Source organism: Apis laboriosa, unplaced genomic scaffold, assembly GCF_014066325.1.
Source record: "Apis laboriosa isolate Shangri-la unplaced genomic scaffold, ASM1406632v1 scaffold34_cov151, whole genome shotgun sequence".
NCBI classification, from domain to species: Eukaryota; Metazoa; Arthropoda; class Insecta; order Hymenoptera; family Apidae; genus Apis; species Apis laboriosa.
The window spans coordinates 534126-551531 of record NW_025222928.1 but is presented as its reverse complement, the minus strand read 5'-3'; the positions used below and the strand labels follow the sequence as shown (position 1 = coordinate 551531).

Below are 17406 nucleotides of genomic sequence, written 5' to 3'. Positions count from 1 at the left end.
ATTTTATTTCATATCCTTGTATTGCAGTCACGTCGATGATAAACATTTCTTGTATGCTAGGTCTTATAATAAAAGTTTTAATAAAATGGGAAGGGTTTTTGTAATTTTACGTACGATCAGACCAGGATAAGATTTTAAGATAATTCCGTACAATTTTCTCTGGGGAGGGTTAAATTAACTCTATGTTTATTTTAGCCAAAAATTAATCTCGATCTTTATTTAGATTTCCTTTTCGATTACTTTAAATTCCATTCGATTTACACTTTACATTAAAATTTCTTTCTTACGTTTCCAAAAATACTTTTTAAATTTTCGAAAAATTAGTTTTCAGAGATTGATTATTCAGTCAGTATTATTTACGCGTTTCGAGGAATTGCAGGAAGAAACGATAGGGTTAAAAGGGAGGCGAGGTAATCCGGATTGGGGTGGCGCGAGTAAAAATGGCAGGCGCATTGTTTAAATTAAATTGAGCAAAAGCGAGAAATACGAGGAATCCTCGAATAAGAAAAAGAAATTGACTTTATTTACTGCCACACCGGTTTTCGAGAACCGGTCCCCATTTATTTCATACGCTTTTTTCCCCGCCCATAACCCTCTTATTTCGCCATTTCGCATTCCCCAACCCTCTTCAACCCCCGTTATAATTAATTTTTCTGGATTTTCCGTGTGTACACCTTACTTATTCAAAACCCTTTTTACAAATGTCCATGATTTAACGGTTTTTCTATCTTATCTTCATCGTGGCAAAATAAAGAGCAAAATGTCGAACGAGTAATATCATTTTAATATCGTCGAGAAAGGGGAGAGTGTTGATTTTAACTTTAATGGAAATTAACTTTCGAAGGTAAACACGTGTACTTTTATCCGTCGTATACATTAATAATACATCGTGCAGATATATATTACTCGACAAATACTAATATGCAATTTTGTTGTTTCGAGTATAATTAAAGCTTGAAATTTATTTTCCTTTTCAATTAGTTCCTGAGTTGAAGGATATTTAAATTTTGAGTTTATATATTATATTTGTGTGATGAATTTTTATTTAAAGGGAGGGGAAGAAAGATGATTGTTTCTTTTTTTTTTTTTTTATCAAAATTTAAATCTTCTTACGTTGCTATTAAACCCGTGCTGATTCGACGCGGTGCAAAGGGGCATTAAATTTATACATCCATGTAGGCGTCCTGTAATCATAGTGTATGCGGTGTAATTTTCGATAAACCGGCTAATTTGACGCGCGTGGAGATCCGATCGAAACGAGAAAACTCGTTCCCTGGCGGTCTCGCTTTTGCATAATTACACGTTTCCATCGAATCGTTACTTTTCTTTTATATATATATACGTTACTCTCGACGGTATTTTCCGATTAATTCGTACGTATCGAAGCTGTCAGCTAATCTCTTTCTTCGAAAAAAGAAGGAGAAAATAAGGAAAAAGAATCGTTAATATAACGTGTGCATCATAATCGTTCGATATTCATTTTCAAAATTAAGAAAGAAAGAAGAAAGAGAATTTTCATCGAAATAAAAGAAAAAACTATAATTATACCTTTCCTTCTCGAAAAGAAAAAGTTTTCAGACTTAACAATCCATTCAAACAGTAACAATATAATTCTCCATAGAAGAAAAAGATATAATAAGAAAAATAACAATCCTTAATTTCCATCATCATCGAGAAATAATCCGTTTAAGGAAACGAAGTATCTCTTTCGACGGAGCAAAAATCTCACGGACGAGAATTTATCGAGATCGGTGGTCAGCTTGGCAGCTGTTGTGTTAAAAATTCTTCGAAAACAGTCGAAATCGAACGAATTCCACGTTGCTCCATCGATCTTCCACCCCCTCGTCCACCTTATTCCTTCGCACATCCGGGAAGATGAACAAAATATGCTCTTCCGCCGAGATGCTTCGCGATCGTTTCATTCTGTTTCGGCTGCGTTTCGACCGATGGAATCGATGTTCCTCGAGAGAATAAAGGGTTGACCAAATTGCTCGCCATACGTTCTCGACCGATGGAATACATCCTTGCGAAAAACGTTGGATATTTTTCTTGGAACGAGGTTGTCGAGCATGGCCTTTGAAAATTCTTGCATGCAAACGGTGTCGAGAGAAAGAATAATTGGGTTCTCTCTACTGTTCTAGAGGGGGAGGGTTGTAAAGGAAATTGCGAACGTTTGAGAAATTTTTTTCAAGGATGGGTGGCGTGGGATGAATTGAAATTATTCAAACGGGGATGGGATACCGATATCTTTGAATCGATGGAATCTTTGCAAGAGAAATTGGATTCTTTGCTCCAAGGGTTCTACAAGGATAATGGGGATGATGAAAATAATATTTTCAGGATCATCGCGATAAAATTTAATTGTCTCTTTGTCAAGAAAATTGTCGGGAGAAAAAAATCGCGATAATGATATTATCTGTCTTCATTTCGTTCTTCCTCGCGTTCCAACAATTGAACGTCTATCCGCAAATTCGAAATTCTCTTTAAAAGGATGCAAAACAATGGAATACCCTCTAACACAACGGAGTTCGGTTAACGTGGCGATTTAAAGAGCAACGTGTACGCGTAAACAAAAGGGCGGGAAATAAAGAGAAGAGGATAAAAAAGAATGTTGGAAAGCGCGAAAAAAGGAAGGTAACGGCTAAACTGAGCCGTATAAAAGCGACGTTAAAACAACCGAGGTAGAGAAAATCCCGAGACCGGCGAGTGGAAGCGAGAAAAGACGGTTGGAAATACCGCAGACCGGAAGTAAAGAGTTTCGAGGGAGTGGGGAATCGGCATGCGCTCGAAGAAAAGAAGTTGAAACAGAAGAGGAGGAGGGATGCGAAGAAAGGGAGAGAAGCAAGCAATTAAGGGAAGAAATTGACGGAGTAGCAATGTCGACCGCGACGAATTGAAGGAAAATCAAAGCAAAAAAATAAAGGAAAAAGAAGAGAGAGGCGAAGGAAAAGGGAGAAAACAGAGAGAGAGGAATTTCATTAACATCCTTCCACGCGCGAACGTAAAAACGATGACGATTGTTTGTTTAGTTTGCGAGGGAGGAGGGAGGGGATCTCTTCGTATAATTTGCACAAAGGCACGCCTCCAATCCGTTGAAACGATCAATCAAATTGGATGCACGTCGCCCTTTTGACGTTATGGGAAACAGAGGGGGTAGGGTGTAGGAACATCGTGGAACATCGTGAATCCTCCTTATGATAGACCGATTTATACACTCGAGACAGTCTCACGCCTTAAGATGAATCTTAAATTGACCGCGGTTTCGTATTAACCGGTGGAACTTCCTCTTCTGTTCGACTATGCCTGGTAAACTGGGACTGGTTTGCGTGCAAATGTGTATATACATGTGTAGTAACAAAAGTATTCGAATATTTACATTATTGAGAAATTATATTGAATTGGACGAAGGTGTTTAGAATATGAAGGATGAGATTAGTTGTTGTTGTTTTTTTTATATTTGGAACGTAGTTTTTGAAAAATATTTTGTGTTAATAGGATTATAATAGAGTATTAGAATGTTTTATAATTTAAAATTTTACTCTGCTTGTAAAATTATAGGTTTATTGAAGAAATGAACAAAATATTGGAGATTTAGAGCTTGATTTCATCTCTGCTCCATTTTATTATGCTTTATATACTCATAATATTTTATACGAAATAAAATTGTCCGTTATATAAGTATATGAAGATTGAGTAGATATGTATATATGTAAAATTGTTGTTAACATTGTGTAGAATCTTCTTTTTTTTTTTTTTTTAGAAGAGGGGAAGGAAAAAGGAAATGGAGGAAGCTTGTTCAGATCGTTAGAGCGAAAACGAGCTGAAAAAGATAATCGAATTGAATATTCTAATGATATTATTCGAGAGATTGTTGAGATGTTAAGAAATGTACGAAAGGAATGGAATGATACGAGAGTAATTTTAAAAAAAGAAAATAGATTCATGAAAGATTTTGTAGTATCACGCTTATTGAATATTTTTATTGTAAATCCAAAAAATGAAATTTTGATTTTCACAATGAAGATTTTCGAATTCTTTTCTTCTTATTTTCGAAACAAATTGATTGTCGTTCTTCTCTCGTTAAAAATCTCCCAAATTTCTCAAATCTCTTATTTCGTAAAGAAAACTAAGAAATATTAAATTTCATTCCATCGTCTGGAACCATCGTGGCGAAATGATTCAAATAATGGTTCGATCGATCTCGCAAAGCGTATTCGACGATATTATATTTTGCGATATTATATCACCAGATGGAAACTCGATCAGCGATACTTCTGTTTGGCATAGCTTGCAAATCTACACGCGCGATAAATCGCGCCTCGTGGCCCGTAGCAAGTGAAGTGGTTAATTGAGGCCCCAGCGAGGAACTGGTTTTGGCTATGGGCCAAAGTGACTGATCATACACGTGGAACAGAAAACCGAAGGTTATTGATCCCGTCGACTCGATAATTTCGATCCTCTCTTTCTTCCATTTTTCTCCTTTGTTGCATCTTATTTCGAGATATATCCTCTGAGATATATCGTCTTATTATCCTCTGGATCGACGATAATGAGTATCAATTCGACGTTATCCTAATTTTTATAACATTTAATTATTATAATATATATATATAATTATTATAATTTATATATTATAATATAAATTTTATAACATAATATTTTGTAATATGCTTGGAATTTTGTTTGGGGGAGGGGGAATAATTTATCAATTTATTCAATCGTATTTTAATATCGATTTATAAATAATGTAATGAGATAACAGTTTTGGAAAAAATATGAAATATGAAAAAATAAAACAAGGTTAATAGGGGGAAAAAAAATCTTATTTCTCTTCAAAGTATTCTCTTTAGAACTTTGCATAGTTAATCCAACGTTTCTTTTTACTTTTTAAAACGAATTACAAAGTTTCTTCAAAAGGCCATTAACTGTCTAACTGAGAGACGTTACTCTTAATTTTGCTCACTAATTTGAAATTTTGTTTTTAAACTACGAAATTTCGCGAAGGATTAAATGAAATTTGCTGACTTAAATATTTAAAATATCAGAACACTTAGAAGACAGAACTCGTTTGTTTAAAATTACAGTTAATAAATGGAAAGTGATTAAAAAAATTTTTCGAAATTGTAATATATTGGGGATATATTCTGGGGCAGAAGATTTTAAATTTTCATCGTGGAGAAGTAATTTCAACAGGAATTTAACGAAAATGATTTGATCAATTATAAATTATGGAAAATTAAATTTTGTTGATCAAAAACTCTTTGAATTATAAAATCTGTTCATTCTGTTCTCCATTTTCTCCTATTAAATTAAAACACATAACCAATTTTCTCGAATAAACTAGACATACGAAACATTTAAACGAATCTAAATATCAATTAAATCCATCTCTCGAACAATCTCGACAAATTATTCGAAAAAATATCGTATTCGAAAATACGAGATCGATAAATTATCATGAATTATCGTGAATGGTTAGAGTTGGATTTTTAAAAAGTTGTAAATAATGTCTGCTCAAATCATTGCCCCAAGCGATCGATCCTTTTCATCGTTTTATCTTTTTAATCCTAGTTATGATTCACGTGAAAATTATTTTCAAAAAATTACTTGATATACGCGAAATATTACATAACCAAAAAAATTTTTTGTGTCATTTTTTCGCGAAAAGAATATATAATAAAAATAAATTTTTATTTACTTTATTTGCTTTACAAATTTAATTTAAATAAGAATTACATATATGTATAATAATCCAAAGAAAAAAATAACAATTGAACAAGAAATTTTGTGATAATTTTTTTCACAATAACCGAAACTAAATTCAGAAATGCATAATTTTAAATTTCAATAATTATTTGCACACTTTGTCTGTACAAATAAATTTTATAAATAATTATTTTCTTCTAATATATTTCTCATAAAAAAAAAAGAATAAAAATTTTCTCTCTAATATTTATACAAAGATCGATAAATCGTCAAAAATGAATCGTAATTCTTCATAACTGTTTCAAAGCTTTCATAACTATCGTCGTTAAATGTTTATTTATCAGAGGATAGAAGAAAAGCATCTTCAGCAGAAAAGTTTCGATGAATCCAGCTTGCTGAAACTTTCATGTCTTGATTGTCCGTTGTTTACCGTGGTCTAAAATGGCTTCAATATTCGCGTAAGTCCCATGGGGAAGAGTGGGGACAACTTTAAGGTAAGAAGCTTTTATGCGAAATTTGCGGCTTTGAAATTTTTCAAAAATTCACCAACTCCTGGTCGAGTGTCCTTCGCGTTTGATAAACGCGATAAACGTTATAAGGATCGAACAATGGAATATTAAGTCCATGAAATTGCGATGGAAACTGAGGGTGTAAAGTATTAGGTCATCCCACGAGTAATAAAATTTTTACTCAGAATTGAGGATGGAAATGACAGAGCTCCTTGCCATAGAAAGTTTTGTAAAAGATGAATGATTTAAGATGATACAGAGGATGTTTATGAAGTTTGACAAAAAGATGGTAAATAATTATGAAAATCATGAGAGTAAAAAGTTTTTTATAAGAAAAACAAATCTTGTCTTTGTCTTTCTTTTTTTTTTAATTTTTTATTATAGAAATATATATCTGACATTTATAAACGAAATAAAATCAATTAAATTGTAAAGAAAGTTAAATGTATATTTCATGCATATTTACTCGTAATATTAAATTTTAATTGAAAATTATCCGCATAGAAAATATTTCTGTGTTTTCAACAGATGTATATATTAATTGGAATAATGTAGATTTATGATTTCACATTGGTTTGTTTTTCATTTGGAAATAATTAAAAATTAAAATGAAATTATATCTGCGATATTATGGAAAACAAAGTGTATAAAGTAGTTCTATATTCCCAGTAGATAATTGAAATGAAATTTAAAATATTTAATTGGTTTGTTCTTGATTTAAAAAAAAAATCATTTGAAACATAAGTCTTATTTAATTCAATGGAATTGTTGATTAATTCAATGAAATTAAAAATGAAATATGAATATTAAACCGGTGGACTTGTTGATTCGGTGAAATTTACTTGAACGTGTAATAGTGTCATAATTTGGAAACAAGTTTGTTTAATTGCAGCAAACTTGAAAACTACGGGGTGTGTATACCCCGTAAGTTTCTCAGGTTGTTTGCGTTTGCTTTAAAGCTTTTGAAGTTATATGTAACTAGAATATTGTTGATGGAATGAGCAATCTGCAGCGAGGTAGCCAATGAATAAAATATTAGAGATTCGTCAAATATCATAGAAAATTAAAATTTCTGATAATTCGATGCAAGCAGTTATTTAAATCTCTCCAAATACTTTGGTTAATTAAATTTAAACGAGATACCTTGTATATACACACGATATACACAAATGTTCTGAAATAAAAATTATATGCTTCATCCAAGCTTCATGAAGCAAATCTTAATCCAATTAAGAATCAAAGATAACTTTAAATCGATTTAGGATAATTTTTAAATCGATTTACAACCATCAATAACATAGTTACAAGCAATATTTTTCCAAAAATGATCCTATAAATCACATGATTTACCTTAAAACTCGTTTAAATCCTATTGAAATTAGGAAAATTTTAAATCGCTATAACTCTGAAGATAATGATTTTTAATCAATGAGTCAAAGACGATTAGAAGCGCTGAACCTTCCCCTTTAAAACGCTTTTTGATTTATCTCGATACGACTTCCGGTTCCCGAGATATCGTCGTGTAAAGGAAAGAATAATTTTCGATCGTTTACTATCTCCGTCCTTGTCGCTTACTCGGAACTTTCGCTCGCGCCTCGCCTCACTGACCTATCCCAAACTCCAGACAAGCGTCAGACGCGATTCCTAGAAATGCAGTAGTACTCATTTCCAGGAAAAAATGTAGATGGCGGCTCCATTCATATATCCGCACTATAAGCGCTATATGGATACTTTCAACTCTTATATCTCGGCAACCGATTGAGATATCGGGATAATTCAAAAAGCAGCTTCAATGGCACGTTTCCCTCTATTTTCCAACAGCATTTTGATGACAAAATTTTTAATTCATTCCCGTGTTTTTCACGTTAAAATATCGAAATTTGCGATTACGATGATCCATCGTGATGTAACGTATTTAGAAATTTAAATTCATTCAATTTTTTATTCGCCTTTTATAATAATGATTGAATAATAAACATTGATCTGAATAAATATATTACTTTTGATGTTATATTTGGATTAATTTCTTTTACAAGGGAGGAAGGGAAAAAAATGACAGGAATACTAGTCTGAAAGCTGGTAAAACCAGCAGGATCCATTGAATTCGTGGTAGGTCAGTCGCAAGTATCTCGTGTATTTCGTCGATAAAAGTTGTACGATCACGGAAGTGTATCACACATACGTTCTCTTTTTATTGCATATCGATTTGGATTAATATTATCCACAAACGCGTTTCGTTTAGATAAAACGCGAGATTGTCGAGGGAAGAGGAGAAGAATTTATCGATGTATATATTAAAGTTAAGGAAGATCCAATGAAAAATGGAGGGAAGAGAAAGTCGGAGAATAATATCGGTTGGAATTTTTTCGCGCCACCGGAATACAAATAACGCGATTTTCCGGTTCGTTATCCACCAAGTTTCTATGCATGTATTATAACGGCAACGATCGAATTTCGAAATCTGGATGTTCCTCTTTACCTGGATAATTTGTTCTATAATCGACACGAAGGATACATCTTAATAATTCGTCATTTTGAAATAAAGTAAATTTCTATCTTCTTTATCGATCTTTATATAGATAAACCATGAAGATTTTTCTACGTCAAATTTTATGACAAAAAAAATATTCTCCTTGATCTTTATGACTTTCTTTTTTTTTTTTTTTTTTTAATATTCTACATCAAAATTGAATATCGAAAATTAATATTGGAAATTGTTCTTATACTAGTAATATCGAACATTGGAAATTAATATTAAATATCAATATCGAGGGGAGGGAAAAAACCGATTATAATTTCTTGTTAAAGTAACGACAATTATAATCCATTATATCAGAATTTCAAAGGCAAATTTAAAACGTAATCATCAAATTTTCGCCCGTTACCTAACCTTTTCGCCATTTTTGCATTAAAAGAAACGACGTATTTTCTGAATGCGATCCAAAACGAAATCAAAACGTTTCGCGGCAACAAACAATCCAATCGAGATCCAGTAATAAACAAGTGAATAATTCAATCGATGTCAATAAACGGTCGGATTAAGCGGTATAATGAAGTAACTCGAAAACGTTGAAAATCGTACAAGCAACAAATATATCCAATTGTAATTCGACGCAGCTACTACAATTCGAAATCAAAAATACCATTACTCGTTGTGACATTTTCGTTCCCCGCGTTTGATCTCGTATAACTTGAAATTGAAAAGTGGAAAAAGAGAAATTATCCAATCGAATTATTCAATGTTATAATAAATTTTAGAAGCAGAGAAATTAATAAATCGTTAATCCCCTATGCTCGAACACGAGATATATTGTTTTTTTAACGTCACGACACACGTGACAAAGGATGATATCTGAAATGTTCGCGCGAATTCAACGCGGTTTTCCCGATTTCTTTTTTTTTTTTTTTTTTTTTTATCCACGGTTTTCCACGACACTTTGCACAACCGTTGTACGTGAAACGATATCACGTTGCACCCGTTCGACTGTCGACCAGATCTCTAGATGGAAAGACAATTCTCGCGACATTTTTCATCGGATCCGCTTTATCCGCTAACATCGAATTATTGCAAAACAAAGCTTTGATACTTTTTTATTGCCATTTTTGCCTCCAACTTGATTTTTTCTTTCTTTTTTTTTTTTTTTTTTTTTTTTAAATTAGCTGTGATTGCGAATCTCTTCTTTAATCTGTTAGCTCGTAACGTGTAACCATTAGCCTGTGGATTTTTTCTGAGCTATAAAGTTTCCCCCTTTTTGACGATATAGATTAAGGTATACGTATTCTACAATTTATAACAATATGTTTTTCAAGCGAACTTTAAATAATGAAAAATTATATATTCTTGTTTACAGTAGTAGAAATAATGGTATAAATAGTAGTAAAAATAATAAAAAACAGTAAAATCGTCTCTCGACACGTTTGCCAAATGTATCAAAATTTATTTTATTATTCATCTGTTTAAACGAATATATCGTAGAAATTAAAAAAAAAAAAAAGAAAAAAATTAAAACATCACAATATGAAATTTTATTTAATTCATTTTAATTAACCGTGTTATTGAAATATATGTGTATACTCATATATGAAAAATTTCATTGTCCAAATTAAATTACTTTTTCTTTCTAATACCGTTAAACAGAAATACAATTTTCCAAGAGAGATAAATGCGAAAATGAAATTTCGCTCGCACGATATGAAATTAATCCTGTATCCACGCTTCTCTGATTCCCTTTCAAGTCTCTTACTTTGATTCCACCGCGGGAAAAGGTACAGAGGAAGAGGCACACTTTCCATATCTCCATAGATGAAACTTATTGAAAAAAAACTTGAGAAAATACATTTAACGAAATCGTTATTAATAATAATCCGTATCCGTATGTAAGTTATTTTTGATACGATCTTTAATCTACATCGAGTTAATTGCACAACTGCCAGATCCATGATGGCGGTGGCCAATTAAACCTGGAAATCGAGTTAACCTCGTATTCTTATTTCTCTTCCCGGATATTGACTTACCTGAGATAAAACCGCGAGATTAAATTGACTTAACTCGCTCTCGTCCTCGAGCACTCGTGTATCAAATACACATTTACATCTTCCCTTTCGCTCTAAACGTTGTAACACGGCCGTGCAAAACGAACGGGTTCGCCATCGCGGCGAAGGAAAATTCGTGGTGATTGAATTTTAATAATCGAAGCGAAAAATTAATCAAATATCTTTATCATATCCACGATCAAATCTTACTCTAAAAGTTATTTTCCTTTTTCGTATCAAGTTCCAACTTTTATTTATTAAAATGATTGGATAATTCTTCTCCTTTCGTTTCTCGAAATTACAATAACAATGGCGATTAAGAAACTTATTAAACTTAAAAGTGTACAAGATTTACATAAATCTTGTCAAAATTCGCTGAAACAAAAATTAATTTACTAATTAATTATGGATTCATACGAAAGCTTATTAAATTATGCTGAAAAAAGGTAAAAAGTTTTATTAATAAGAATTTCATTTCTACATGTCGAGATATATTTTGTCATCTCAAAAAATCGAAAGAAACTGTTATTCCATTTCCTGATCTCTTATGGACACAGTTCCAGTTTTTCCATTCCAGATTTATAGGCCACCTTTCAAATTACGTGTACGATGAGCACTAAAGTACCCTTCTTTTTTCCTATACTATACTATACTATACTATACTATACCGTATCCTTTGGTCGGATCTATGTTAGCCAAGGTGAAGGACGTTCCATCCTGTCCCTGGAATTCTCGATTCCCAGCTTTTCCTCTATCCTGTATCCCCCTCGATCCCAACCATATTTCTTCGTTCCCTCGAATGGGTGGGGACGAAAAAGGGGACGAAGACGGAGAGGTTCTGTTTTCGCAATCCAAGGTTTATCGATATATGGGGCAATTAGTTTGAAGGGGATAAGTGGATAACGAAATATGGGCCACGCTTTCGAAGCAACCGCTTTGCTTCCAATGTGTCTCGATACTGTGCCTTTTATTTACGTTCTCTCGAAACGAGAATCGTTTCTACTAAGATTTTAATACGGTCAAACTGTGCCTGGCTGAAAGAAAATATCGTATTATTTGACGTATGTAAACAAATATTGTAACTCTCCTTGCTCAACGAGATATGTTATTTAAATACACTATCAGCCAAATAAAAGATAGTCACACAAGGACAATCGAGAAAAATAGAATTTAATTTTCTGTCCACTTCGTTTCTCCAAATACACGTATAATATAATAATATTCTTTTACGAAACCAAGAAATTAACTCCAATTAACGATAAAATCCGAGGTGAGATCCGTCAAAAAAAAATCTAATCAATGCGATTCTTCGTCGATAAATGCAAATTTCGTTGTCAATCGTTGTCGATCTACTTAAAAGCACTGTCTGTAAATCGTCGACAACTCGATAGAAGATCGTTTCTCTGAAGAAATCGTGAATAATACGAATGTTGAAATTTGTCGAGGGTTAATAACAACTGTAACAATTGATAATATCAATAATTATTATCGAATGTATTAATATTAATAATAATAATAACAATTAACTTTCTAACGATGGTAACTTTTCACTTTTGCAGAGGCCGAGGTAAGATCGCCCAGGTTCACAGGTTCCGGTTGGCTTGCGTTTCCCGCGTTGAAGGCCGCATACAAGCACGTCCAGTTGGAACTGGAATTCCGTCCCGAGGCGTGGGATGGTATCTTGCTTCTGGCCGGGGAGAGGGACGATCTTCAGGGTGACTTCATGGCCTTGATTCTGCATCACGGATTCATCGAGTTCAGGTAACGATATTACGCTTCCACGATCGCGTATAGTTCGTCGAATTCAGGTAAAATAGCTTGGAAAGTGGATTGTTGATCGATCGAAGCGTGATTATTTAAAGGGGATCGGATTGGTTGAAAAAAGGGGAAGAGGAGTTTGGAAAGTGAGTTAGTTTGGGAAGGTTCTTTATTATCCTGAGATATCCTATGTGCGGTGTATTTTTTAAGTTTGATAAGGATATTTGATAACTTATGTGTATATATATATATGTATTCATCTTCTTCGTGAAGTCGCTTTTTAAAGATTTTTTAAAGTAGTTAATATTGTAAAACATATTGTTATTATACAAGTTTACATATAATTTCATTATTATGAAATTAAAAGCGAGTAGATTGCGGGTATTTATGCAAATTTAGATTTTTATGAGCACAGAAATGGAACTAAAAATTTCACCCTTTACATACACTTTGTTTTGAATATCTCTTATCTTGTGCATTCTGCATTATATATTTAAATTTCCTCGATCTAGTGATGAAAACAATTTCGTATTATACATATTTTTTTAAATATCCTAAATTAATTAACCATTAAATCATTATTATTCATTTCTCATGCAATTCTTATAAAATTACAAAATTAAAAGTACATACCTTCCTCTCCCCATAGATTCCAATTCTATCACTCAAATGTGTACAAAAATTTAAATATTTCAATTTATCTATACGAATTAAAATCAATAGCCATTATCGTTCGATTGAATAAATTTGTAAACCGATCCGAATTGGCGCGAAAAATCGAAGGTTAGTTTAGAACGGATGTATCGACGGAAGTTGATCGATAGGAGGAGCGTATCGAATCGAACGGTTTGGCCGCAAATTGGGTGCATCCCTGCCGATGACATATATCACCAGTATTATGCCAACTTTCCATAACTTGCCTCGATATGGCGCAAGTTTGGCCGAAAACCTCATTGCCCTATTAGCGGCGGGACATCAAAGGATTCGCGCGAAACCGCGATTTGCTTCAATTTACCGCGAGACACGTTTCCTTATCGGGAGGAGGAACGCGTGATCGATAAACTTCGACGAAACTCGACTCGAAGACGAGCGCTCATCTGCTCTCGAAGGGTTAATTTTCATCCTTGAGACGCCTTCTGCGAGTATAACGGTCCTTGATCCACTCTCAAAGGAACTCTTTTAAAGGCACAAAATTAAAGTGTTTTTTTTTATTTTAATAAAGAATCGAATTCTATGGAAAAGAATTCATACGAATTTATGGAATTAAGACACGTTGATGTTACGAATCGAAATTATTGAAATTTTTGTTAATTGGATAAGAAACGAAGTAACACGATTTTCGTGGGATTAATCTTCGTTTAAAGTTTCGAAGGTAGTAATTTTTAAATTTATTCTCTTTTTTAATCCTCTCTATATACAAACAGGCTTGAAAACTTTAGTTTGTATTTATCGTAGCGTGTTTGCATTCTGCTTCTCGGCGAATTTTTAATTATCTTTGCCAGAATTCTTTTTTCGTTTCTCCCTACGGATATGTATTTTCACTTAATTATATAATTAATATATTACGATAATAACATATGCAGATATCAATGCGTACAACATTTCTAACTATCAAATATTTTCACGATTTTCAACTACATAATTCAACTTTGTAATTTATAGATTTTGAAATATACTTCAAAATGTTATGCATTAATTCAAACTTGCAAAATTGATAAACGAATAGAATAAATAACATATTTAAATTACTCAAAAAATCAATATCAAATTTATCAAAAATTAGATGAAATATCCCTAATAAATAAAATAAAATTTATCAATATTGTATCATTTTATAAATATCTCAGAATTCTACTATAAACTTACTTAATAGTAAAAAAATTCCTCGACGTATATTCATCACGAAAACTCCAACCAATAAGTAACAAATTAAAAATTTATCGTAAAAATTAAAAAAGCCTTAAGATCCCATCTTAAATGAATTTCATCTCGTAGGAACAAGATCTTCTTAAGATCTCGCTGTAAAGTATCGCGTTGATGAAGTTGGCCGCCACTACATTTTCTTAATAAGCGAAGAAGGGACCGGAAAGAAGTTTTCCCGGCCATCTTTCACGAGATACACTCACCACCAATGACTATGTGGCCATTTTGTGGTGTAAGTTTGACGGGGCCATTAATTAAGGATTCCGGTCCGCAGCTAATTTTTCGTTTACAGCTTAATAACTCGTGGCGACTAGCCGCCGATTTATGAAACCGGAAGTTCGAACTCGTGGCGGAGGTTGCCCACGTCGACGAGCAGGCCGTGTTTTTATAGTTAATGTTGCCGTTTTCCTTTCTCAAGTTTTCATTACCGGTGGTCTAAAGGGCCGCTTTGTAAACTTTCTGGCGAAAGTTTTTCGTTGTAGCACGGTGTATTTCACGTTTTAATTCCACGTCGTGAGTGTAACAAGCGAAGTTGGAAGAAATATCGCGGTTTCATTGTTGTAATTGAAATTGTGCAAGAGGAAGGAACGATGGGAGAGAAAACAAAAAAGAGAAGTGGAAATTTTTATATTCGTCGATATATTCTAATATATTCATATAACATTTTTGGATGAGGAGGGAATAAGAAAAATATTCGTTAAATAATTTATTCTAAAAAGTTGCTAAAAATTTCAATTTTCACTCATTCATTGAGAACTAATTATTCTTTTTTTTTTTTTTTTTTCGTTAATTCTTATAGAAAAAATTGATATTATATTTGAATATATTTGATATTTGATTTAAACAATCTATGAAAAATAATATGAAGATAGCTTGGAAAATAATTATTTTTAAGAATAATAGCAGAGGGATAGTGTTTAATAACAATGAAAAAATATAAATATACGAGCAAGGAGTTCTTTTGTTTGATCCGTCGTTCTTTGTATCGTTTTTTTCATTGTTTCTTCTATACACATGTACATATGGCACGTGTCATAAAAGAAAGTTGTGCAAGCCATCGAGAGAATAACAAGAGTCATTAAAATCGAGACAGTTGCCATAATTTTTAATCGTATTTTAGTCCACCCAGTTAATGCACTTTGTAATTATTGCATATTTAACATTACGTGTCATCAACATTCATTCATAATAATAAATTGTTATTTATGATCCATAATATTTTCACATTATCTTCTTCCAATACGGTATGTGCAAAAGTATCTTCAAAAGTATATAATTTAAAATTTAAAATCGAAAATATTTTATAGAAATGTAGAAGTTTATAATAATATATAATACATCTATTGTGTTTTATATCATAATTTCAATATCATCGTTCAACTAGCATTCAATTTTCTTATAAATAAGCTTTTGTTCTGTTAAAACCGAAATGACGAAACCCTGAAATATGTTTTCCTCGGCCCCGAAAAATGGAAATTTCTATTTAATTATGGAAATAATCGAAAGAATAAAAGCCTCGTCTGAATGCAATTTATTCAACGATGCCGTGATAATCGTTCGTCGTTCGCCGATTTCATTTCCATAATTCATTAACCGTGCGCCAAATGATCAATCGTAGAATTTATTCGTACTGGACAAACATCGAATATTAACCAATCAAAAAAAAAAAAAAAAGGAAAAAAAGAAAAAGAAAAATCTCGTCCAAATGAAAAGCTAAGTACTTCGAATCGAATTTACTTTCCTTTCTTATTATATCGATCTTTACAGAAACCGTTTGACCGATGTGAAAATCAATCTTCAAAAAGAAATCTTAAATACGAATATTATATTGCTTCTAACAAGGGAAATTAATCATAGAGACTCCATCTCGGATATTTCAATAGGGAAATCAAGGGGAAGACTTTGCAAAAGAAAATTATACACGTTTTACATTCCAACGTATAACACCTAATCTAGCTCCTAAAATTTTAATTTAACAACATTCTATCGTCAACGTATTTCTTTTCAAATTATATCATCGAGATCCGTTCGAACGAATTTGAAAATATTCCTCGCCTAATCCCAATCGAACCCGTTCACTCTGACGACACTCGGGGTACAACGATCATCCCTCCCCAATTCTCAGTACGTCGCCACCGTAAAATATTTCCTTTCCAAAGCGTGGAGAGATGGCTGAAGATTCGCTTTCGAGGCGAAATGAAATCTTCTCGCAAGTCAGCCGAGGCTGAAATAAGAAGAAGAAGAAGAAGAAGCTATGATCCTATATCTGTGGCCGTGTAGTTACCGTTCTCTTTCAACGGTGGAACAAAGTCTCTCTCGCCACCCGAGTTTTCCGGCTTACCTATCCAATCTGAGTGGTCTTTTCTTCGGTTAAGCCGCGTTCACGTAACCCGTCGTCGTCGTCGTCGTCGTCGTCGTCGTGGTGCTCTGTGTCTTTCGACTGAGGATAAAGAGGGCGGGGCGAGGGTGGAAAGCTCAAAGAATCACTTTCACGTACACGGATGTCCGCATTACGGTTACATGCACGGTCGAGCGACGAGCGGAAGCTCGAAACGGAAGTAATATCGCGTGAGCCCGAGGATCGAGACAAAAATAGGAATTGAGTCCTGGACGGTGTCCAAAAGATTCTTTCGAGGGGAGGGGGGCCATGTGTGTTCCGTTTTCTTCTCGATCTCGAATATGTGGAGGGTAAGTAACTGGTTTCGACACTTGACCCCGTAAGCTTTCCAAAAACGTGATACTTTGATATTAGGTATATCGATACGAGATCAGGTACAGATGATTAAAATTCTTGTTTCCATTGAGTTGCAAAAAGATCTGTTAAAATATTTTCCATTAAATTTTGCACGATTATTCATTAATCCTTTTTACCTTTGAAGGAAAGATCTTTTTCCCCTTTTGTTCTGTTCTTTATTTAGGATTAAATTTAATTCCCCATTTGATTTGACTATGATTAGTTTGATTCCACTTGCTTGAC

General features: G+C 33.1%; 1 protein-coding gene across 2 annotated transcripts in view; it reads left to right on the top strand.

The window, feature by feature from the left end:
* LOC122715063 (pikachurin-like) overlaps nt 1-17406 on the top strand; it is a 189036-nt gene that overhangs the window by 130881 nt on the left and 40749 nt on the right. For both annotated transcript variants that reach the window (XM_043936974.1, XM_043936976.1), the window contains exon 6: nt 12308-12509. In XM_043936974.1, coding sequence (XP_043792909.1) covers nt 12308-12509 — 202 coding nt within the window. The remainder of the gene's footprint in view (nt 1-12307; nt 12510-17406) is intronic.